This window comes from Siphateles boraxobius, unplaced genomic scaffold (assembly GCF_051911475.1).
Source record: "Siphateles boraxobius isolate OS27281-9 unplaced genomic scaffold, OSU_SipBor_1 6, whole genome shotgun sequence".
Classification (NCBI taxonomy): domain Eukaryota; kingdom Metazoa; phylum Chordata; class Actinopteri; order Cypriniformes; family Leuciscidae; genus Siphateles; species Siphateles boraxobius.
Genome location: NW_027509186.1, coordinates 25,315,226 through 25,339,801, shown reverse-complemented (window position 1 = coordinate 25,339,801; position 24,576 = coordinate 25,315,226). Strand labels below are relative to the sequence as shown.

The window sequence follows — 24,576 nt, the reverse complement described above, 5'->3', positions numbered from 1 at the left end:
CACTATCGCAAACGTGAAGCCCATTGATTTTATACAACAATGCAGAGCTATTAGCCCACATATGCCATCTGAAAGTTGTATTCAAATGTAATTTTTTAATGTAATTTCTAATTACTAAATGTAGCAATTAAATATTTTCTTAGTTATCTCTAATGCTTGCTCTATTTTGTGGTAGATCATTAAACCTTTATGCTGCCTCAGAAGTCTGTCTAAAATCATTTTTGTGATGTAGCTTACCTTTGTGCGCAAATACTGCCTGCAAAGTCATTGTCTGATAGGGCAGCAAGGTGACATGTTTTTGGACGCAGTAACTTCCACTTGCCTTGCTTACGCCCTATATAATCTTGCCTATGCCACAGGCCCTGGATACAACAGATAACCTCAGCTTGGGACTATTCATTCATATTTTTGTTAAAGCTATCATTCACAAAAGGAAACTACTCAATGTGTTATAACTATTTAGCTAGATATTTTTTTTTACCATGCTAAACATAGTTTCTTCTAAAATAATAGTCACTGCAAGTCCCACTGGGACAGCCCACACCAAAGCCATATGGCTCTGGCCCACACTAAGTAGAGTGGGGCCCCTACAGGTCCCGTTGTTTGCCCACACTCTGGGCTGGGGCCCAAAAGCCCACCTGCATATTATGGGCACACTGGGTAGTGTTAATGTATACTATATATAGTTTAATTTGCGTTTTGGTATAATATGGTAGTTTAGACATAACAAAATGTTATCATAAAGGCTAACTGATATAACAAATGTAGTATATCGCATATTGTTTTATAAAAGCGGGTCCCATGTAAGCACGTTGGTCCTGCCCTGACCTTGAATTAAAAGAATGTCCACTATTACAGAAATTCCATTTATCGAGTGCCAAGTAAAAAAAATTAAAAATAAACCTTTATTATACAACACATGAACAAAGTTACCCACTCATCCGGTTAGTCAGTGCAACAGGTTTTACAGGTAGGCTAACGTTAGCTATGTCAAACCCAGAATAGCTGTTGGATATTGTGGATTGTTACTTCCTTAAGTTGTATTTCTCGCTGAAAATGTCCGAGATATTGCTGATCGCGGGTGTTGTGATTGGGGTGCTGATGATATTTCGTATATATGTAAATGGAGCGCGATGCAAAAGCAATGCAAAACTGCATGGCAAGACGGTCATCGTTACAGGTAAAACGCGTTATTCAAAATATTGTATTATTATTTCCTTTTTAAGAATATGTCAAGTCAATCTTTTTGTCAGTCGTTTAAAGCACTTCATGTGAACTTTGTTACGGTGTGCAGGTAGTAACACGGGCATCGGTAGAGTCACCGCGGTGGATTTAGCGCGGAGAGGCGCGAGAGTCATTCTGGCCTGTCGGAACCAAACACGCGGTCAAGCTGCCGCTGATGTCGTGCAAAGAGTGAGAACATTATCCTAATTTACTAAATGTGTGATATTATAGTTATATATAACGTATGCACTATGTTTTTGTTTCAACACAGGAGAGTGGGAGTAAAAATGTGGTGTACATGCAGCTGGATTTGGCCAGTTTGAAATCAGTACGCTCCTTTACAGAAACTTTTCTCAAGACCGAAAGAAGACTGGATATTCTTATCAACAATGCAGGTTGAATTTTGCTTAATTCGCAAACATATCATAAACTATAAAATATTAATTCAATAGGCTATTTTAATTATTAAATACACTAGCATTCAAGCGTTTGGGTTAGGTTTTAATGCTTTTGAAATAGTCTCTTAATCTCAACTTGAATTCATTTTGATAAAAAAATATACAGCGGAACAATATGCTGAAATATTATCACAATTAAAAATACATGGTTTCTTTATTTAATATACTGTCTGTATAATACATATATATTTTTCCTTAATAGTTTCATGGAAACTGAAACAGTGTTTTCAGGAATAGATTTCTTTTTTTATTATTTATGTTTTTTTTTTAAATAACAGCATTTATTTAAATATAGAATGTAAATGTTTTTACGGTCATTTTATCAATTTAATGTATCTGAAAAAAGTTTAATGCATACCCTTCCTTAATATTACTCTCCCCAAACCTTTAGAAAGGTAGTGTATTAATACGTATTCAATACATTAATAAGAAAGGAAAAAAAAAACAATATTCAGTGTGGACTTTGTATTTTATTCCATCTGATTCCACCGGTGCTGGTTTTGTAAGGAATATTTAATCAAAATCATAAGTAAGTCCATACGTAATGCATGATATCAATATTTTTAGGAGTTTATATGCAGGGCACTACTGAAGATGGTTTTGGTCTTATGTTTGGCGTCAATCACCTTGGTCACTTCCTCCTGACTAACTTGCTGATGGACAGATTGAAAGAGTGCGCGCCAAGCCGCATTGTCACCGTATCTTCATATTTACATAATCATGGTAACCTTGACTTTGACATTCTTCGCACCCACAAGGAGTTTGGAGTAGGTGAGTCTTTCTGGAATGTCTTCAGGATATATTCCCACAGTAAACTGTGCAATGTGCTCTTCACACATGAACTCGCCAAGAGGCTGCAAGGAACCCACGTGACCTGTTACAGCCTCCACCCAGGTCTGTCACTCTCCAACATCATACTGGTATTTTAGCTCTATCAAGAATTTCATATAAAAGCACAATTGATATTAGTTTACTCTACACTACTAATTTCAAGAATCTAAGCAGAAACCTTGAGATTCAAAAGGTTTTTTGCATCACAAGCAACATTTTAGTCAAGTTGTCAACATATTTTTGACTTGCATTGTTTTATATTATGCAATGTCTAACCATTCATACCAACACATTTGTTTCTCCAGGTGCTATAAACTCCGATTTGGCCCGCAATTTAAATAAAATGTCTAGGAGGCTATTGAAAGGCATCGCAGCTCTGTTCTTTAAGGATGTAGAGGCCGGTGCCCAGACAACTCTATACTGTGCCGTACAGGAGGGCATTGAAGCCCTGAGTGGCAGGTATTTCTCCAACTGTGCTGTGCAGAAAGTGAAAGCCAAGGCTCAAGACGATGCTGTGGCCAAAAAACTATGGGAAGTGAGTGAGACATTAAGTGGTCTGTCCTGAACCCACTCAGAGACTTTGCATGATGTATAAATTATGCTCACTACACATGAGTGTAATAATGTGAATTATAATTTTTAGCTACTATAATCACCTGTTTTGCAGATTTATGAAAAGAACATGAGACTTGTACTACCTTCTTTGACTTTAAACCGATGATCCTTATGAGTTTACATTGTTGAAATTTTCACTTGGAATAAAACATTTTATTTGGACAGATTGCCTTGTTGTTATTATTGTAGTTAATGCAATGCTTGTTATCATTATCATTAGACATGTGCCAGTATTCGGTAATACGACAAGCCTATATCACGATAATGAACATGTACAATATTGTCATCGCGGGCACTTGAAAATACCGTGTATAATTATTTATTAGGAATTATCCCGATTTTTGGAGTGCATTTTAAGAATTCTTTACCCAATAAGCTTTTAAAATGCACAACACTGCTGTATACTGCGTCAAAGAGGCAAGTGCACTGATGTAAACAAGCCCAACCATAGATTGTAAAAAAAAGTTTATTGTATTTAAATGTTCAGTTCCTTTAGTTACAGGAAAAATGATTAAAACTGTTATAGTACAACAACACTTTTTTGCAACTAATTTCAATATTGTGATACTGTATATTGGATAAAAGCTTCAGCAATAATCACAAAATGAAAATTTTATACTGTCACATGCCTAATTACTGAAAGTATGTTTTGTGAAATACAGATATACAATTATAAAATGATCATTAGGGTGCTTCTTCGGAATAGTTTGTATAAATGAGCCTACTGCCTGACAGATGGCACTGAAATAGGTGTTTTTAGAAATCACACCTGTCCCTGTGACAGACATAGGCATTGTAAGCAGGAAAAAAGGGAGGAGGGAGGAGGGGTCAGAAACACTTCCTGCTTATTCATTTTTCATTGGTTGACAGCGGGTTTTCATTGGGTCTGTTGACATTTTAGGGCAGGGTTTTGTTTTGGCAAATGGCCAAAAAAAAATTCATAAATTTAAAAAATAAAACTTCCACCCCCTGTTTTACAGACAAAGATTAAGCCTAGTCCCAGACTAAAATGCATGTTTAAGCAGCTAAAAGCAACTTATATCTTAAAATATGTCAGTGCCATTGTTTTGTCTCAAGATGCATACCAGTAAGGTTTTTTCTAAGGTATGTTTATAAAAAAGCTACTTAAATGTCCTAATTGAACTAAGGCCTAATCCTGGCTTAATTTAAGCCCTGTCTGTGAAACTAGGTCAATGTGTACAGATCAGAAATATCATGGATGCAGCTTTTAGCAACATTTATTAATCTAGGTTAATGTTCATCTCTACATACTAATGCATTTTTTAAAAGCTGTATAATTTATTATAATGTATTTTGAACTAACATACATTAACAGTAGTATATTTACAAATGAACATTAAAATACATAAACTATAAGAATTATGCATTATTAGTTCATAATACCTAATGCAATAGCTAATATGAACAAACAACCTAATGCAAAGTGTTAGCAAATATATAATCGAAAAGAAGTGTTGAACACAACAAATGCTATGCACAATTATTTATTTAAATTTATTTTGTGACAAACCAACAACAGCAAAAATTTTAACTTGTGGTATAGCAGTCATATTGCATTGAGTTCCTGATGTGATATCATAACTGAGCTATCTTCTGGTGTAGAACAGCCTTCATATCTGCACACTGCAAATTGTCTGTGATTGTAGTGAAGAAGTGACGTGTGTCACGTCCCTGCAGAGCAGTGCAGCTGTCGGGATATGCTGAGAGCACAGCCTCATAGTGGGTCAGAATCTCAAGTGCACACAGGAACAGCACCTCTGGCTGGCCAGGTATCATAACCTGCACATGGAGCACATGACAGAAGAGCTGAGTCATCACAAACAGAACTTCCTGACTGCAAGCTCCGGAGGATTTGGGGGATGCAGCGGTGGACTGCAGGGGAATCTTCTCTGTGACTGAGCTGATAATGCCCCTCATTGCATTGGCGTAAAGCCTTCCTGTATGCACCCAGCCTTGAGGTGGCAGCCAGTCAGAACAGCTGGAACTGCAAAGCAACTGGAAGACACGCAGAAGAAACACCGATAGGCGCATCTCTCCGGCAAACGAACGTAGGTCAAGTAACGGAAGGAAATCAACGTATTCTAAAGAGTATGGCACATAAAGTTTGCTTGACTGTAAAAGTTCTTGTAACACTTTCAGAAGTCTTTTCCATTCCCCAGATGTGCACCACGGGAGCAACTGACACGCAGCTACTAACAGGCCCTTACTGAACATGTTAAGGTCATCTGGTTTCAGCAGGTTTAGGGAGAGAGATTCCAGCATTGTCTCATGAACACAGTCTGAAAGAGCGCAGCATTCTAAAAATGCTACAAGTCCAGTACCTTGTCCATACTGAGGCAAGTCCAGACCGGACCACTCATGCTCAGGAAGATCACAAACTGACAAGAGAGAACGTGGAACTTCATACTTGAAATGTTTTCCCCACACATCCTTCAGGTAAAACCGCATGGTCCAGTCCAGTTCCTCCACTTTGCTGTAGAGCCAAGAGAGAGCTCTGGACCAAACATCAGGTGCATGGGCCACTTCCTTCCCAACAATTATCCCCAGTGTGTGCAGTACAGACAATAGCAGGTCTTTGGACTCCATGGAGATTGGCGTCCCACCTTCTACCGGCTTGTCCCAGCACCTATTGCACTCATTCAAGAGCTGAGCTAGACAATATAAAAGCGGGAATGGAGAGCAGCTCATTATCCAATGTGTTGAATCACACATGGTCTCCTGGCTCAGTGCGCACTGAAGAAGTCGGAGACAAAACTCTAATTTGCTTGAGCTGGGAGATACTGGGAGAAGGTACGGCTGGACAAACACATGCAATGCTTTTTCCGGAGGAAGGAAACTCCGCTTTTCTCCCATGCATCCAGTTATGTTGCACTTCATCATCTCAGTCAAGAATTGTAGAAACTGGTTCTCTTCTTGAAGTGAGGACAGCTTGCTCCACACTGTGTCCTCCAGGCATCTACACAGCAGGTTGTAGTTTTGAACTCCTGGTGAAGACATGAGACCTGAGAGCTGCAGGAGAATCTCGGCTATCAGAGTGTGAGCTCCCAGGTTGACAACAGCCATGTGGCAGCATCGCCGCAAAGTGGCTTCAGGGTTCTGGAAAGCCACTCGGGCAACAGCAGAGACTGCTGCATCAAGGTTGCTATTTGCACCACTCTGAATGATGCTGTTGAAGGCCAGATTGAGCTCTTCAGAGAAGCCTATAGTTACCGAACTGGGAAGAAATCCATGAAGACCTTTTCTGGAGATGGAGAGCAATTCGGAAAGTATAGCATTTTTGTCAGTTAAGGACAAGTGGGAGAATATGTCTACAATAATATCCTTGAGCTTTCTGCAGGTTTGAACATCAGCGTCACTTTGACATTTAGCTGTAAGGGTGGAAATCAACGTCATCAAAAGATCTTTGGTTTGAAACACACATGCATTTCTCTCTAGGCACTGAATCCACTCCACCTCACTGAAATTTTGACTTAGTTTGGAGGCAAACAGGCCAGGAAGGCCTTCAAACCCCTCAAGATGATGGTCTAAGATGGCCATAGAAACATTTGCTACTTCTGCTGCAGAACATTCAGGAACAGTGAATGATAAAGATGCCAGTAAGCCTTTCAAAGTTACTCTCAAATTATTCAAAGTCTGCCCATTTCCAACCAGATCTTTAGCAAGTGATGGCTGCTCCAAAGACGGCAGAACTCTGCCCAGGCTATCTTTCAGACGGATCGCCGTGACACTTGGGTCATTGCTGGGCATCTTCAGAAGCCCCATAACCTCCCAGGAGCATATACTCTCAAGTGTGACCTGCATGGCCTGGATGAATGTCATTCCACACGGCTTGGTCTCAGCAGGAGTGAGAGCGGCAGCGAGGTCTCTCCGAGCTTCACGTATGACCTCAATTAAGTCAAAACTATCATTCATTTCATCTCTCTTTTTAAGGCTCACTATGCGAGAGATGTCCTGGAGTTGAACTTCAATGGAGAGATCAGCAGCACTGCTTAAAAGGTAGTTGGTATACAGTGTGTCCATGCAATTTGAGAGGGCAAAATTACACAACTCAGAGGAAGTCAAATGCTCTTTTATTTTCCTCAACCCCTCAAATAGTATGTACACCATACATATAGATGTGGATTCTGGGTCAGGTTTGAATCTTTTTGATGCTAGTGGTGATGGCTCTGTCGTGGACGTCATGGAGTGTGAACACTGAGCCTTAAAGAGATGGTCTAAGGCATCAAGACATCCTCTCTTGCCCTTCAGTAGTTCCCACCACACCTCCAACAGTAGCTTCACATCTGCCTCTGTGCTGCTGCTTGTCACATGATCAACCAACAGCTTGAGCTCTTTGCACCGTTCAGCTGGTTGAAAGCACAACAGCAGCTCCACATAGATGGTAGGAAAGCTCATCGACTTTACCAGCTCAAACAGCACAATGTGATTAATGTCAGGAAGGCTGTTCTGTACGGCAAACAATGGGTCTTCCTTCCATCTGATATTGATGTCCTCTTTGTTATTCACCTCTAGGATCTTGCTCCACACAATACAGAGAATCTTCTTTCTCCAATGGAGTTTGTCTTTAGAGTCTCTGAGGGAATGTACGCATATCTCTTTGACAGCTTTAACAATCGGAGATCCAATCCGATCCCAGTCCTCTTTTCTCAGAGACGATAATGGCTCAGGTTGGCATATTTGATTGGCCAATAAGAATCCTCCCTGTAGCACAGCTGTCTTCTCACAGCTCAGCCATGACTCTGAAAAAGAGGAGGTGTATCAGGTAATGCTTCTTTCAGGCATGATAAATGATCTGATCTAAATTGTCTAATATTGTTTATTTGAAATGTGTATGTTTACTTTCCCATTTATTTTATAATTAGAATGAGTTTTGTCTCTTGCACTAAGTGGATGTCATACAATGCGCTGATACGATGCATGAATAGGATGCTTTCAAAATTCTTCTGTCATTTTGTTTGTGTGAATATAGATCAGATGGGACACTTTATGATTATTTGGCGTTTCAATGGTGATGGTTTCAAAAGTCTACGTATAAAATATGATACAAATTGCTACATCATGTCATCCTGTACTAGTGTAGGTCAGATGAATGTCATGCTAATTTATAAGAATAGAAGAACGTAAACTTAATAAGCGCAGATAACGTCATGCATGAATTAATGATGGCATTTCACGTAACCGTATAGAATTTCAACATAAAACTAAAGGCGGGATAGAAAAAGGTAACGCGCATTATCCTAATAACTTTTAAATTAATAGATTATTTATTACCTTGCTCCATAACTGTAAGGCTTTCAAAGAAACGTCGCCAAATTAAGTTAGTTAACTCATATCCTCTGAATCCCCACGCTGAGAAAATGATCACGGCAGTTTTCAGATGTTTATCTCTGGAAATCTGAGATAAACATCAGTTTTGAATAATCTGCTCAACACGTTTGATTTCTTTAGTAGTTTTCAAATGAACAGTGTGCTTCCGCGTCAACGTAGACGGATGGAGAGAGAAAGAGGTGAGCGCTAGCTCGTGTTCCGCTTGCTGTGTTTCTCTAGCGCTCTCACGCGGACAATGAGGTAACATTTTGATTCGAATCTTTTGAATTAGTTCACCAAAAGATTCGTTCACTTACTCATTCAGTGACACTATCTGCAGATTATTGTTATTCATGCATGACCGACACAATTTTTTTGTGTCATTTTGTGTGTCATGTGTCATTTTTACACAATTTGTCAAAGTTCATTCAGTTCGCTAAAAAATATAAACTAAAATATAAGTCGGTGCATGGAAGTGAACGAACAAATTGTTCAGTTAAGACTGAACCAGACTGAACGAAACACAACCAGTCGAATCACCAAGCGAAACGAAAGAGAAAGTATGTTTGCATGGCGGTTTTAGGAAACGGATGATTGTCCTGAGGACGAGACTTGACATTATGTTTTGGACTTTTGGGGGTCTTACTCTAGCTCTTTTATGCTTCGGTAGGCCTATTTAAAAATGTATTTACAAATAAATAAGGATTATATTGCTGTAGAGTCACCGACATATTTTCCTTTGCTTCCTTTGCTCGTATAATGTTATATTATGTCAAAAGTTGTGTTATAAAATTCGAATAAACATAAGTATTATAGCTACTACTAGTACTAGGCTATATACATAATATTTTGAAGGAAATAACTATAAGAGGAGTTTAAAATCACTTTTATTTAGCAGGGTTGTTTATATTGGGAACTTTGCTTTACTTGTTAGGGCCTATTATTGTTTAGCCGCACATTTCATTTACAATTAATTGAGAATTTAGTTTATCCTGTTATTATTCTCTGCATTTACTGATTTGTTTGTTTTGACAGGTGTAAATGGGACAAAGTCGGTTTCTGATTTTCAATGGCTTCCTTGTCAGTTTGTGGATGAGAACGTTCATATAAATGAAGAGGGCCACACAGAAACCAAGTATATCCACAGAGAGGCTGTGCTTCAGTTTGGTAATGTTGGTGACAGCCCTTTACATCCTACTATTACCTTCCTCGTCACAGGTAAGAGAAAGTCATTAGAAGTTGAAAATTTATTATTTCCTTTGCTCTTTAAATAATATACTGCGTTCATTTGTTGTGTCTCGTGAAGGCTCTAAATTGGATATGAGGCGTTATTTGGAGCGCAATGAGGATACACTAAACTGTGAGATTCGTAGATACAGCACTGGAGGGATTGTAATGCGCTGGCCTATTACAGGAGCGCAAGATAGTGACGTCTGGTTCACCTGTACGATACGCCATACACAAGGCTTGTTCGTCATCACCACCTTCCTCAGACACACACCTACGGCTTCTGCCCAAGGACAGGTGGACTTTCTACAATGGATAGCAGTTAATGATAGGGAACTCCTGACAACATCAGGTAACAATCAAACAAGGAGGCAAGAGAGGCAGTGCCTCCTAAAAAAAAAAGTAATCCACAGTACAAAAATAAAACAATGCCAATATTCAATTTGTTATCAATGGTTTATATGTCATATCAAATTCAAACTTGACTTGACTTGAAAACATGATCTGGGAGGGTTTTCAGTGAGCAATCAGTTTGGTGGAAGTAAAGGTACTCTGTGTCTGTGATCATTATGACACCTGGAGTGTTTACAGAGTTTTGACGACTGATGACCCGAACGTAAGTTGACGATTAAAAAGAACAGCTGAACATCAGATAACACAAAATATACATTTACATTTTGTTACTGCGTTCTTTAGAGTTACTTTTTGCAATAAAGTTAAATATGCTTAAATAATAAATGCTTGATTTACATCGTTAATGAAAAATAAATAATTGGTTGTTGTTTTCTTGATAGTGTAAGTTGTTTATTTAACCTGAAAAATGTGTAAAGTGTAACGGAACATGAATTTACTTTACTTTTCTTTTCTTTTTTTTAGATCATAAAAAACAGTGAGGACTTTGCCTCCTCATTTCAAAACACCACTGCATGCCACTGCAATCAAAGGATTCTACTTTTACTTTTTCCTCTACCACATTTTAATGTTTCATCCTCTCTTCCATATGTGTTTTCCAGCTGCGATGGTTGTTTTAACCCGGACTCCCTCCGTGGAGGTGGGATTCTTGAAGGAGCCTAACCTGCACTGTCAGTTTGCAGTGGATCATAAACTACCTAATACAACAGTGGAGTGGAGACTGCAGCGGCACGGGGAGCGCAGCAAACTCTTTAGCTATTCCAGCCGCACAGGGAAGTGGGAAGGTAGTGGAGTGGCTGTCAAGGCCATTGCCGCTGGAAATGCCTCCATCAAACTTCCAGCCACTAGAAAAATACACGAGGGCACATATATCTGCTCTGTGATGGTTCCTCCTCTCTATGGCAGCCATGATATTCCCCTTAGCCTAAGTGGTGAGATTCAATTTAATTCAATTGACATTTATTTGTATAGAGCTTTTTACAATACATTTTGTTTCAAAGCAGCTTTACAGAAAATGCATGTTTCAACAATTCAATTATTACAAGTGTTTCAAATATTTAAGCATTGGAATCACAAAAGGTATTCCACCCAAAAATTCTGTCACCCTCATGTCGTTCCAAACCCTTTGTGGCACACTAAAGAAGATATTTTGACAAATGTTTCAGTGATTATTTTCTCCATACAGTGAAAGTCAATGGACTCAAATGTAGTTTTGGACCACATTGACTTTCATTGCATGAACAAAAACAGTTAAAACATTCTTCAAAATGTCTTCTTTTGATTTCCACAGAAGAAAGTCATACAGGTTTGGAACGACACAAGGGGGAATAGATGATAGAATTGAATTTTTTGGGGTGAACTATCACTTTAATGTTTATTTTTTTTCCCTTTCAAACTCCACAGAACAACCCCGTGTGTCTCTGAACGTGGGCTCCACCTTGTCTATAACACTTGGTACGGACCAGAAGCTAATATGCGATGCAGAGGGGTACTATCCTTTGGACGTAAACATTGAGTGGTACCGTGAACCGTTCGGTGGCAGCCCTACACCTTTGTTCCTGAAGAATGTTCTGTACTCAAGTCATCGACTTCATCAAGATGGCACATACTCGCTCTCAGCCTTCTTCCTTCTCCAGCCTAGCATGGAGGACTCTGGATATAAGTACACGTGCAGAGTTTCCCATAAGTCCTTGCTCATTCCCATCCGCAAGAGCTTTAGCCTCATAGTTACAGGTGAATCAGATGCAACATAAACACAGAATTATTCACCCAATTGGAAAGTACCTAAATATCCTTTAAATTAAATATTTCAAATAACCACTAGGTGGCAGGCATAATGTACCATTATGATTGATTTTCAGAACTCTTCAATTTACTTTCTTTCTCTTTTTTTAATCACAGAACCCAACTCTACCATGTGGTATATCAAAGTCATTGGATTCATAATTTTCATGGTTGTAATTCTTTATTATGTGCTGCAGCATCTAGCAAGTAAGTCATTTGTTGTCCATAAATCCTTTGAATTATATTGTGCTTCCCACATTTTAATTGTTTGTTGCTAAATTTAACAGCCAACACTATGCAACTTATGTTCCTATTTGAACAATATGGTCGCATTAGGAGCTAACATAAAAATGTTATTTTATATCAATAAAATATTATTGAAAATATTTCTTTATTATGCGCAGTGTTGGGTAAGTTACTCTAAAAAGTAATTAATTACTAGCTACTAATTACATCTTCAACAAAGTAATTTGATTTTAATTACTCTCGCTAAAAAGTAATGCATTACTTATTACTAATTATTAGAACAATACAAGGGCATGAATACATATCTCCCAAACCCAATTATTTGTCATCAGTTGACAGTGTGGCTGATAAGTAAAGAATTCATCAAAGAAATCTGTCGATCAAAAGTTAAATGTTATCTTGAACAAAAACATTTTCACCTTTTAGTTTTTTTATCTACTTGTTCCAAGTCTAATGTTCTTAATACTTTCTTTTGTTTTAGGACAAAATGCAGCAAAAAAGGTGAGGGATAGCTTTAAAGAATAGAAGAGGGACAATAACTTATTTTGTGCAAATTGACACAGACTCCAGCTGTATATGACCGAATATGAATGAGATGAATAGGTTCTCTGTACTGTTTATGTTTGTGTATGTATGTATGTGTGTGTGCTGTGTGTTTTACACGTCTTTGTGGACATGTATGTGTAATTACTGGCATATGTGGAAGTGTGACGTAAGTGTGTATGTATATTTGCCATATGTCCAGTCTCACACGCTGTATGTTTACCTTGTGTCTCTTTTGTGCAGAGGTTTTGAGAGCTCATGCCTGAGGTTTTAAAGTACGCCGTCATGGAAACAGACAACACATCCCTCCCTCCCTTCCTACCTCCCTCCGTCTGTCTCTCTCTCCCCTCATCCCCGTCATCTCCTGCTGTTGCACTCGCCAAGATCAGGTGCTCTTCATGGGAAAATGAGGAGTATGTTGTGAGATGTAATTCCAGATATCATGGTTTACTCCTTGTTTACTATGGCTGATAAGGCACTGTGGCTCTCCAAAATCTGAAGAAGAATTTACTCATTGCTTTCTGGGTTGCATCGTGTTTTTTTTTTCACATCTGTAAATAATGTCAATTTGGCAAGGAACTCATGATTGCGAAGTGCTCTGTTGATTTTGATCATTTGAGTTATAAATTAAAAATAGTGGGGAGAGGTATTAAAAAAGAGCTCTTAAGTTGCAAAAAGATTTAAATAAAATATGCCTCTGATGCTTCAAATAATGTACTTGAGTTTTTAATATGTGTAAAAATGTTTGGATCTAAATAAAAATCTGTGTTGAATTTTACATGTGCTGATTGCGTCAAACTGGAATATATCCATCGTCAGAGAACTTTGTGGGATGTTTGCGATGCTTTTTTCTGCTTGCGGGTGAAAGCCAACACCAGTGGCGCTCTGAGGCCTGTGGGATTTTGAAGTATTCTTGGCTAAATACTCATCTCTGGACCACACGAAGCCCCCCTGTGAGGCATCTCCCTGACTCCCAGTTATCTAAACTATAAACACTTCAGTCCGGAATGGCAGCTGTTCCTAAATGGCACTTGGTACATTCCCCTTCTCATAGTACCCTCCTCATCTCTCTTTGACTCTCTCTCATCGCAGCTCTCATCAAATTCACAATGGGGCCATTATAATGAATCTTGTATGTGAATTCAGAATCTTTAGACTCGTGTGCATGCGATGACAGAGAAAAACTAGCTTTTAAGGTTTATCCTGTGGTGCTGCTGTTTGGGCTTATTGGGAACTAGCGTGCCTGGTGGGTCAGTAGCTAGAGGAAGGTCAGTGCTCAGCTCTACAGAAACAGCTGCCCCGGGACCATATGAGGCTTATGCCTTGAGAAATCAAGAGTCTCTATTACACCAACTGCATAAATGATGGGCTGCCTGCCCTTGACCCGTGATCCGTTATTAGCCCTGTCAGTTTCCCTTCGACCTGTTGGCATTTTAAACAGCATTCGGCAGTGACTTGTTTTTTTTTTTTCGGCTAATGGGTTGTGGAAGTTAGATCATTTTTCTAGCACTAATTAATCAATCAAGCTGAGCTAAAGAACAATTGGAGGTGATTAACCCTCTCCGATCCTAATGGGCTGAAATTCACGACCATGTGGCCCTGGTTTCACCACAAATGGGATTTAAAAACAAACAGGCCTGGTCACTCTGGGAGTTGTAATCAAAAGAGAATTGATGGAACGGCTTGTTTTGTTTCCAAAGCCCAGAAATACAGAGCCATGTGATTGCTTGTGGTGGTCGGTGCTCTGGGGAAATCAATAATGGCTGAATTGGTTATTCATAGTTGATGGAAAAATATTTCTCTAATGGACTTTCGGGCACAATGACAGGATTTTCAATTAAGCTGCTCTTAAAGAGACAATTCACTCAAAAATGAACATTTAATCACCCTCATGCAATGTTATTTTATTATTATTTATATGCTTTTACTATCTATTGTAAAAAAAAAAAAAAAATCGCTTTTATTTTTATATTTTCAGTTTTCGTTTTCATTTTAGTTTCAGGTTTCAACTTCATTTTTATTTCAGTTAGTTGCCAAGGCAATATTTCTATTGCATTTCAGCTGAATTTCATTATTTGAGGGTGAGTAAATGATGAGAAATGTCCTTTTTAGTGAACTATTTCTTTAAGGACATATTTTATTACCTCTACAGTCTGCTGTCCCAGACATCAGGGAGTATGATGCTTAATTCGCCTTATTCCAGTCACCGGGAGTATAGGTTGTGGTTAAGTGTTTGTATGCAGAGCAAATTTGTTCTCCTGACTGTACCAGATGGTCTACTACTTTAGAGAGTATCTGCTCAGCATTTGTCTTAGCAGACCTAATTTGTGTCAAATAAACTTGCTAGACATTTGTCTCCCATAAAATTCCAGCTTTCCAGTAAACGTTACAACAGACACTTTTTGCTTTCCCCCCTAATTTTTCACCTTATCATCAGGATTATTTGACTGTTTGTCTTTTTATCCTGTCTTATTATCCTCTCCATATGTCCCGCTCCCCCTTCCCTTCCTGTCCTGTGTCTCTGTGTGTGTTTATTTTTCATGTGACGTCCTGGCCTGTGTGGCCTGTGTTTGAAGTCTGGTGGCGTGAAGATCCAAATGAGAGACTTTCCCTTGGATTCTTTGGTTCTCTGGCGAGGGCACTGGCTTCATGCTCCGTCAGACCCCTCACATTTAATCGGTGAAATAGAATAGCATGGAAAGACTTCTGTGCTCGCAACACACATCAATCTGTCTGAGGTTTCTGCCTTTTAAATTTGAACCTCTCTCTGTCGTCTCTCCCGTTAATGTCTTTCCATCCTCCTTACATCTACGCTCGGGCTTCTCCCTTTATACAGCACTGCCAAGACTATAGATGACATTACTACTTGTATTATTTTTAGAGTGTGAGATAGTTGGTTGAGACACTGTGTCTTCTGACAGCACCTAATGACACCTATGAAGAACCGATATGTGTAGTTAAGATCAGGATAGAGATGTGCTAGACATCAGCGTCATGGTTATTTAATAGTTTTGGGATGTCCAGCTTTAAAAAGAGGTTTAACCAAATCCATGCCTCGCCTTTAAGGTTCTTCACAGAGTGCTTCATCATTACAGATGTTGGGGTTAAGTGGGCCTGGCGAGCTGGTCTGGCAATAAAATACTTGGTCTAAATACTACCAATATAAACAAGTTTATGGCTGTGTAATTTAGCGTCTTCGCAGGCATAAACATTTTAGAATCTGGAATATGATTTATAGCATTTTGATATTTTGATAACTGTGAGACAAATCGAGTTATGAGATCATAGAAAACTGAGAGTTAGTTCTATGGCACATTTTCCACTAATGTATGAACTAACAGATATAATAAACAATGGATAGCAGTTACGATGGTATAGACATTTCTTGAAACACAAAAATGAGTAATTTATTCAGTTTATTATGATAAATATAGGTTACAAGGCAGCATTTATTTGATTAAAAAAACGTAATATTGTGAAATATCATTACACTTTAAAATGAATGTTTTCTATTTGAATATATTATAAAATTGAACTTATTCCTGTGATGCAAAGCTGAATTTTCTGCATCATTACTCCAGTCTTCAGTGTCACATGATCCTTCAGAAATCTGATATTCAGAATTCTAATATACTGATTTGGTGCTCAAGAAACATTTCTTATATTATCAATGTTGAAAATAGTTGTGTGCAATTTTTTTTGGGGGGGGGGGGGGGATTCTTTGATGAATAGAAAGTTCAAAAGAACAGCATTTAGTTGAAAAATAATCTTTTGTAACATTAAATATTTAATTATCAATTTAATGCATTTCTTTTCGGTAGTATATAATGTTACAAAAGCTTTATATTTTAGGTAAATAGTTTTTTTTTAGTTTTCTATTCACCAAAGAATCCTGAAAAAAATGCATTCAACTGTTTTCAACACTGATGATAACAATAAATGTTTCTTGATCAGCGAATTATGATTTCTGAAGGATCATGTGACACTGAAGACTAGAGTAATAATACTGAAAATTCAGCTTTGCATAACAGGAATAAATTACATTTTATAATATATTTAAATAGAAAAAAGTTATTTTGAATTATAATAATATTTCACAATATTACTGTTTTTTTTTTAAATCAAATAAATGCAGCCATGGTGAGCATAAGAGTCTTCTTTTAAAAACATTAAAAATCTCACCAATGCCAAACTTTTGAACGGCAGTGTATATACTCCCGTATTATGTTTCATCAGATTATTTTGAGGATTATTTTTTGGATCAGATTATTTGACTTAAAAAAAATACAAATCCATATTTAAAAATCACCTTAATGAACTGTAATGACCCCAAAGCATCCTTAGAAAATGAATTCAAAGGGACATTTACTATCATATGCATTTAATTATACAGTGAGCCTGTGGGAGACGGTTTTCTAATAATATCAGTCCAAGAAAAACTTAGTCTGAAGATCTGTTTAAATGTGTTGGGAGTTTTTCTGAAAGGGGATCTAACACATCAACACATGGAATCATGAGAATGACATGAATGAAAATGGCTATGGCATATAAAGGTCTCAGGGGGGTCAAAGCTTGATGATAATAGTTTTACTGTCTCTCAGCAACCATTGCTTTGATGTAGTGTTTATCGGTTAAGTCAGCAAGCATGCAACATATACCTAAACTCACATCGCCTGAGGCTGTTGTTGTTGTTTTTTCTGTAAAGCGCAGCACGGACAGAGAACAGAAGGGGTAATTGTTCCACGCCGTCTGTGGAACAAGCCTGTGGATCCATGTTAAATGAATGCCAACTAAGAAAACAAAACCTGATGAAAGTGCTTAGCTGAAACAAAAACACACCTTTGAAAAATGTAAAGGGTTGAAGATAAGAGAAACAGCCATGTGCACTGCACAGTCTCTTTCTCTCTCTCTCTCTCTCTCTCTCTCACACACACACACACACACACACACATGCACGCACGCACGCACGCACGCACGCACACACACACACACACACACACACACACACGCACGCACACAGACACACACACACACAGACATACTAAAATGCTTTGCAATCGTTCAAAGCTGTAGACCATATATGATTATGTTCTGCCAGTAAATATCGCCAGGCTTTTCCTTCAGTCATTTGGCTCTCCAGATGCAGAGGTGATTAAAGATGAAGCTGTCAGCTGAAAGTGAGCTTCAGAAAAATTTTTACGCCACAAACCGAGTGATGACTCTGACATCTGCACAGCTCCCCTCTATATTGCAGCACTTATACTGTAATTTAAAGGCGGCCATCTTTATTTCATCTGTTATTTTTTTAGGAATCTGCAGTAGGGAGGATTTTAGGATCTCAAAGAAGTTCCCCTGCTGAACTCCTATAAATCTGTGACCATCCTTGAATGTAGCAGATGAGTGGTTTGCTGGTAAAACACGTCATACTCTGCATTTGATGTTTTTCCTGCTTGTAATCTGATTCCTATGATGTGGTGTGATTTGCGCAGAACTGACTGAGGAAAGAGAAGAGAAGACCAGCTGAGGGGTCAAAGGTGGGGATTAGACACCCTCCCCTGCAGCGCTACACGAGAAGGGTCAGCAGGGCAGATTCCCAGCCATTAAAACGGGTAGGGATAGAAAAGCCTTGCAGGCCACTGCCCTCCCCTCACCCCTGTCTGCTCGTACGCCTTGTGGACCTATAGTGCCGAGAAATGAAGTCATCCACACCTTTTTATCAGGTCTGCTGGGGGCCTGTCATTTTCTCTATCTCTTTACCTTGTCTGTCTTTCCTAACATTGTTTATCTGTCTCCCATTAATCATTTAGTGTATGTGTGCCCCTGTCAGCTCAATCAAGTGTGTTTGCAATATAGACGGTCATCAATACTTCTGGCGCCCGTCGCAGGCCTCTGTGTTCATTCTTTTCATTTAATATGGAGAAGTTTATTGCATAGCTCTTGGACATACTTCATTTTGATTGGTCAGTCATTCCATGATCAAATAGTTTTGCATTACGACCTCTAAACTGTATTTGATCACTGTTCCTGGCAGTGTTCCTGCTAGTATCTCGTAGTCTCTTTCTTCTCACATAATACAATTTTTATTAAAAAATAAAATAAGTAAATAAACTCAAATCAATGTTTCATGCCCATTATTCATTAAATAAGTTTCCTTTGAGGCAAAAAAGAGGCTAGTTGCAGCCACTTTTATATCTGTACTAGACTATGGTGATGTTATTTATATGCATGCATCTTCACAGTGTTTACATGCTTTAGACACTGTTTTTCATGGTGCACTGAGGTTCATAACAAATCTTAAAGCCCTCACCCATCATTGTGTGTTGTATGATTGGGTTGGATGGACTACTTTGTACATCCGAAGACAAAAACACTGGCATGTTTTTATTTATAAATCTATCCCGGGTCTACTTCCTTCATATCTTTATACATACATCTGTAAAAAGTATGTTTATAGCCTACAGTTTATAGCCTTATTCTTACTGTCTGTTCCAGTGGTACGTACTGAATTGGGGAAAAAGGCATTTCAATTTGCTGCTCCCTGTGCCTGGAATAATTAGCAAAGTACGTTGAAACTTATGGAGCTTTTTTCATTAAACATTTTCAAAGTATAGTTTTAACCGATTTGGAGAAAGAAACATCGTATGAAAGTAGATTTATTGATATTGAAATTTGATTTGATTTGCTTTGCTTGTGTGTGTTTATATATGTGTATGTATTGATGGATGTTATCTGTTAAACTCACACGAGCTGTGTCTGCCAGTCTTGTAAAAGAGATTCTTAATCTCAGTGTGCTTCTTTTCCTGGTAAAATGGATAATAAGGTTATAATAAAAGTAATAAATACAGGCAGCAGGGGCATTGATTTTTCTTAAAATTGTGATGTTAGTTGATGCAGCAACATATCTTTTCTTTCACTTTTTGATGAACATCCAAGTGAAATGGATTATTGAAAAAGAAAATAATGTAGGGCGGGAGTTCTATCCATCTGTTGTCGATTGGATGAAGTCAAATTGTACGAAAGGGATGAAATGTTCGTCACCAGAGTCTGTCACATATTTTAATAAAAAGTCACGAGGTCAAAATAAAACAAAAACATATACCTGGATCAATCATCACAATAAGATCAATCACTTTTACTGATTTCATTTTTTGCACTGAGCCCCAGACATAAATATATGAAAATCCATCATTGATGATATACTGAATTTACTTAAGTTGGACAATAACACAATTTTCTTCTAGAGCTGCTGTACAGCCAAATCAAACTATGTTGCATTTATTCTAATGTTATTACTGTAAAGCTGTTTTAAAAAACACTGTATAAATAAAGGTGACTTGACTTTATTTCAACATTTATTGTGAGAAAATTATTTATTTAAAACAATTTCCCAAATTATAACTTTTCCCTCAGTGATGTTCTGTTCTCATCTAGTGAGAGAAACATGATGTGTAAAGAAAATAAAGTGTGTCATTTCCAATTAATTTGACAAATGATGCACACAAGTTAAATATAAATATATATTTAATTTGTATTAAGGGCACATAAATTGCTAGCAATGAAATTAGCTTATCCAAAACAAAGAAGCCTGCCATTATTTTCCAAAAAATGTAGTTTCCATTACTATAATTTACACTACATAATGAATGGTGATTTCAGATGTGATGGAAATGACATTTGTTCATGACAACAAAAATGGCGGAATTGTCCTGTGATACACGTATATCTATGACTTTGAAAAGTGTGTTTTTAATAAAAAATTTTACAGGTCCGCAGGTCCAAAACTGCCATAGCTAAAGAAAAAAAGAAGAAGGAAAAGTCTGGGGGCCAGAGGCAAGTCCAGGTATTACCTCTCTCTACCTCTAAATCTCCCATTCCTCATCGTGTGTTTTGAATGTAGCAATGACACTTTATTGAGCCTCCCACTGCGTCCACCATGGTGTCAGAGGTAAAGCATGTCCAGCACAGTCGCCCCGCAGTCAATGGTGTGGAGACGTAGGGAATGGGCTCAGAAATAATTGTCCAGGACAGAATGTCTCGGAGCGGTGTGTGGGAGAGCTCTGCTGATACTCATCCTACTGCTCATCATTCATTTTCATTCATACAGGAATTATTTCTAGAGGGAAAGGAGAGACATCATCTTTCAACACCACTTCTCTGTTCAAGTCTGCATTCGACTGATCCCTGATCAGAAACACCTACCAACAGCTGAATTAATCTCTGACCAGTGTAAGAAGCCAACTTCTACCGACACACTTTCTTGTCTCTGTTCAGCTCTCTGTATCATGTCTAATCTCCTGTACCTCTGCAGTCCGCCAGACCCATCCACCAGGCTTATCATGAACAGTGACAGACGCCCAGCAGTCACCACATCCCTCCAGCACAAGCCCTGACCTCTCCGACCTGTCATTCCAAACAGTAGACCGGATCACCACCACACATGTTTTTTGTCATTATAATGAAAGTCAGTAGGGTCAGAACAAAAATGGCCATTCTTCAAAGTATGTTGTTTTGTGTTTCACAGGAGAAGGAAAGTCATACAGGTGTAGAATTACATTTTTGGGTGAACTGTCACTTGCCCCTCACTGAAAATGATTTGTGTCCCAGCAGACAACCGTTTCCAGGCCCATCCTGCTTCTGCTGCTATCTGTTCATGTGTCTCTCCTCACCTGCTAAGCTAGACATTAAAGGTGATGAATGTTCTATATTAATAGCACCATACATGCAAGTCAAGTTAATCAAGTCAAGTAAACTCACAAAATAAGCACAATCTAATGCAGTCTGCTACATATTGTCATTTGAAGTCATCCAGGATGAAATAGAAAAATAATAATGAATTATTTTTGACTATATATATACACTATTTTTTAAAAGTAACAAAGAGATTTTTTGTTTTATTTTAAATGAATACTTTTATTCAGCAAGAATGCATTAAATAAATCAAAGGTGAAGATATTTCATTTTGTGCTAAAGGAGAGGAATAATTGTCTACATTTGTTAAATCATCACAATCAACATGTATGTACCCTATACCGACTAAGCTACTGAAAGAGTGACATCTTCCAGAAGTCATTGATCCTCTTCTTAATTTCATTAATTCATCTTTGTCATTAGAATATGAACATATAAAACCTATAAGCTGGTGGTTATTAAACCTTATTTAAAAAACTTGATCCTAGAGAAGTAGTTAATTACAGACCTCTCGAGTCTCCCTTTTCTGTCAAAAATACTAAGGCAGTATCCTCACAACCATGTTCCTTTTTAGAAAGAAATAGTATCTGCAAGGATTTCCAGTCAGGATTTAGACCGTACTGTAGTACTGAGACAGCTCTCATTAGAGTTACAAAGGATTTTCTCTTATCATCCGATCGTGATTGTATCTCTCTATTGGTGTTACTGGATCTTAGTGCTGCATTTGATACTATAGACCACAACATTCTTTTTAATAAACTCAAAAAATATGTTGGCATTAGTGGAATTGCATTGGCATGGTTCAAATCATATTTATCTACGTTATCAGTTTGTAGCAGTAAATGAAGAGATGTCATATTGATTCAGTCCAGTCCAGTTCAGTATGGAGTACCACAAGGCTCAGTACTAGGACCGTTGCTTTTCACCCTGTACATGCTACTTGGGAGATTTCATTAGGAAGCATTGCGTTAGTTTCCACTGTTAAAGGTATAGCGGAGGATTTTCTTTTTCCGGCTGGGTAGCCTATACTATTGGTCCACCTAATTGTCAATCATTCTGGTGATATGTTTACGTAAGGCCGTCGTACGTGCTCATCCCTATGTAGTTTTCGCTTTCAGCGCATGCGCACTTTCAGGTGTATTATGTCTGATGAGTTACGGTTTCAGCCATTCCTTTGAAAATGCCTGAGGGTCGAAAGAGAAAAAATGTATACGAAGTGTATGATAAGAAGAGAAAGGCCGCAGAATATAGAAACAAGACCAGAGTGATTTTGGGTGAATATTTCACAGTCGCGAAGATTCTACTAGACAGGTAAAGTTTGTCATGCTATTTGGAGAAATCCATTTAAAATCACTGTTAGTAAAAGTTAATGTAAGCTATGATTAGCGATGCTAGCCCTGGCACAAGTCATGCACCGCGTAGACACGGTAAACATCTCAATTTGTCTAAAGTAGCCTTATGACCAAATGGTATCACGCTGAAATATTCTAAAACCTTGTGTTTTCATTTTCGATAATTACAATGTGTTCACCATAGTATTTATTACACAAATGCAACAAGCTACTTCTCCATTGCATATCATGTCTTGAGTCCTGGGTCAAATAGAGTGTTGCGCATGTGCATTTTTAAAAAAATTGGAGAGGGCGGGTCTTCTGTAAAATTCGGAAAGATCCTCCGCTATACCTTTAAGCTAAATCTTTTCACTCCCTGACAAAACATACCAATTCACAAAATTAACCAAATGCATAGTTGATATGAAAAAAATTGGATGACCTCCACGTATTAACCTAGAATACTATCTCGATAGCTGCTCTGTCAAGTCTTCCTTGTCAGTTAGGAACCTGGGTGTGCTCTTTGATACCAAACTTTCATTTAAAAGCCACATTTCTAGCATCTGTTAAACTGTTTTTATCCATTTTAAAAATATATCTAAATTACAACATATGCCCTCAGTGACAAATGCAGAAAAGTGTTCAAGGCTAGATTATTGTAATGCTCTACTGGGTGGTTGCCCTGAATGCTTAATAAATTCCAGCTGGTCCAAAATGCAGCAGATAGAGTTTACTAGAACCAGGAAGTATGACCATATGAGCTTGGTTCTGTCAACACTGCATTATTTCCCTCTATTAAACATGGCATACATTCAGAGGTGGACAGTAACAAAGTACATTTACTTGAGTACTGTACTTAAATACACTTTTTGAGTATCTGTACTTTACTTGAGTATTATTTTTTTCTGGAAACTTTTAACTTTAACTTCACTACATTTGAAAGACAAATATTGTACTTTTTACTCCACTAAATTTCTGTGAAGGTCCTTGAGTAAAGGTAGTAACGTCAGTTAGGGGATGATTTTTGCAGGGGTTGAACTTTGGTTTGGAAATTAAAATCAGGTTGATGTCAGAACCCGACGTCAGTTTGACGTCAACATCCGACGTCGGACATATGTTGGATTTTGGTTGGAAATAAAGGTCGGGTTGACGTCAGAACCTGACTGATGTTGGTTTATGAAGTCAACCCTATTTTCATTTTCAACCACAATACAACGTCAGTCCAACGTTCGAGATTAACGTCAATCTGACGTTGGATTCTGACATCAGCCTGATTTTCATTTTCAACGTTGGGTTTGGTCTTCTAAATGCGAATTCTGTCTTTGTTTTGGAGCACACCAGCTTATAGATAACAGTAAGGTCATCATAACATATTCATAAAAGCCAAAAAACTTTTCATAGAGACTGTAAATGCACAAATATGTCATCCTTTTTTCTTTTCTTTTTTTACCTTGTAGGATGTTACAACGTGGTCCCTGTCATCAGAGGTGGGCAGTAACAAAGTACATATACTTGAGTACTGAAGTACACTTTTTGAGTATCTGTACTTTACTTGAGTATTCTTTTTTCTGGAAACTTTTTACTTTAACTTCACTACATTTGAAAGACAAATAGCCTATCGTACTTTTACTCCACTTAACCCTCTGGGGTTCTTCAGACCAAATGTTCCCGAAGAATTTAAATAAAAAAATGTGTAAAATCATAGCTTCATCGGAATGGTCCGAAATTTGGTGACTTTGTTGGTACTTGGTATATGAACACCCCAAAAAATTGGGGACAGGATTTGAATAGTCTAAGTGGTTGTAAAAAAAATGGTCACACTCAGGGCCTTCGGGACCAAATGGTCCCGCCATAGGAAATGATTGGGAAATTGGCAAAAATGTGACAAT

At 38.0% G+C, this 24,576-nt stretch overlaps 3 protein-coding genes and 1 long non-coding RNA gene across 4 annotated transcripts; 3 read left to right on the top strand and 1 right to left on the bottom strand.

The window, feature by feature from the left end:
* The first annotated feature begins 935 nt into the window (after nucleotides 1-935).
* On the top strand, nucleotides 936-3,294 carry dhrs13b.1 (dehydrogenase/reductase (SDR family) member 13b.1). Its single transcript, XM_077208383.1, has 5 exons — nucleotides 936-1,180; nucleotides 1,295-1,413; nucleotides 1,496-1,619; nucleotides 2,250-2,576; nucleotides 2,819-3,294. Exons 1-5 carry the CDS (start codon nucleotides 1,057-1,059, stop codon nucleotides 3,076-3,078), a joined length of 954 nt encoding a protein of 317 aa, XP_077064498.1. The 5' UTR covers nucleotides 936-1,056; the 3' UTR covers nucleotides 3,079-3,294.
* Nucleotides 3,295-4,617: 1,323 nt separating this feature from the next.
* On the bottom strand, nucleotides 4,618-8,691 carry gemin4 (gem (nuclear organelle) associated protein 4). Its single transcript, XM_077208373.1, has 2 exons — nucleotides 8,421-8,691; nucleotides 4,618-7,888 (listed from the first exon to the last, which is right to left on the bottom strand). The coding sequence occupies exons 1-2, from the start codon at nucleotides 8,428-8,430 to the stop codon at nucleotides 4,725-4,727; spliced, it is 3,174 nt and encodes a 1,057-aa protein (XP_077064488.1). The 5' UTR covers nucleotides 8,431-8,691; the 3' UTR covers nucleotides 4,618-4,724.
* A 284-nt stretch (nucleotides 8,692-8,975) lies between these two features.
* dhrs13b.2 (dehydrogenase/reductase (SDR family) member 13b.2) lies at nucleotides 8,976-13,446 on the top strand. The gene is made up of 8 exons (XM_077208378.1): nucleotides 8,976-9,122; nucleotides 9,492-9,674; nucleotides 9,763-10,035; nucleotides 10,697-11,026; nucleotides 11,499-11,828; nucleotides 11,997-12,086; nucleotides 12,607-12,626; nucleotides 12,912-13,446. Exons 1-8 carry the CDS (start codon nucleotides 9,047-9,049, stop codon nucleotides 12,918-12,920), a joined length of 1,311 nt encoding a protein of 436 aa, XP_077064493.1. The 5' UTR covers nucleotides 8,976-9,046; the 3' UTR covers nucleotides 12,921-13,446.
* Nucleotides 13,447-20,770: 7,324 nt separating this feature from the next.
* LOC143716166 (uncharacterized) lies at nucleotides 20,771-24,189 on the top strand. Its single transcript, XR_013195955.1, has 3 exons — nucleotides 20,771-20,894; nucleotides 20,977-21,355; nucleotides 24,145-24,189. It is a non-coding gene; the product is annotated as an uncharacterized LOC143716166 (long non-coding RNA).
* The last annotated feature ends 387 nt before the right edge of the window (nucleotides 24,190-24,576 follow it).

Bases quoted from the DNA above. Each gene is read 5' to 3' on its own strand.
- dhrs13b.1 (XM_077208383.1), top strand. From the start codon at position 1,057: ATGTCCGAGATATTGCTGATCGCGGGTGTTGTGATTGGGGTGCTGATG. The intron at 1,414-1,495 runs GTGAGAACATTA...GTTTCAACACAG, and splicing joins CCGCTGATGTCGTGCAAAGA to GAGAGTGGGAGTAAAAATGT. The intron at 1,620-2,249 runs GTTGAATTTTGC...CAATATTTTTAG, and splicing joins TATTCTTATCAACAATGCAG to GAGTTTATATGCAGGGCACT.
- dhrs13b.2 (XM_077208378.1), top strand. From the start codon at position 9,047: ATGATTGTCCTGAGGACGAGACTTGACATTATGTTTTGGACTTTTGGG. The intron at 11,027-11,498 runs GTGAGATTCAAT...CAAACTCCACAG, and splicing joins TATTCCCCTTAGCCTAAGTG to AACAACCCCGTGTGTCTCTG. The intron at 12,087-12,606 runs GTAAGTCATTTG...CTTTTGTTTTAG, and splicing joins TGTGCTGCAGCATCTAGCAA to GACAAAATGCAGCAAAAAAG.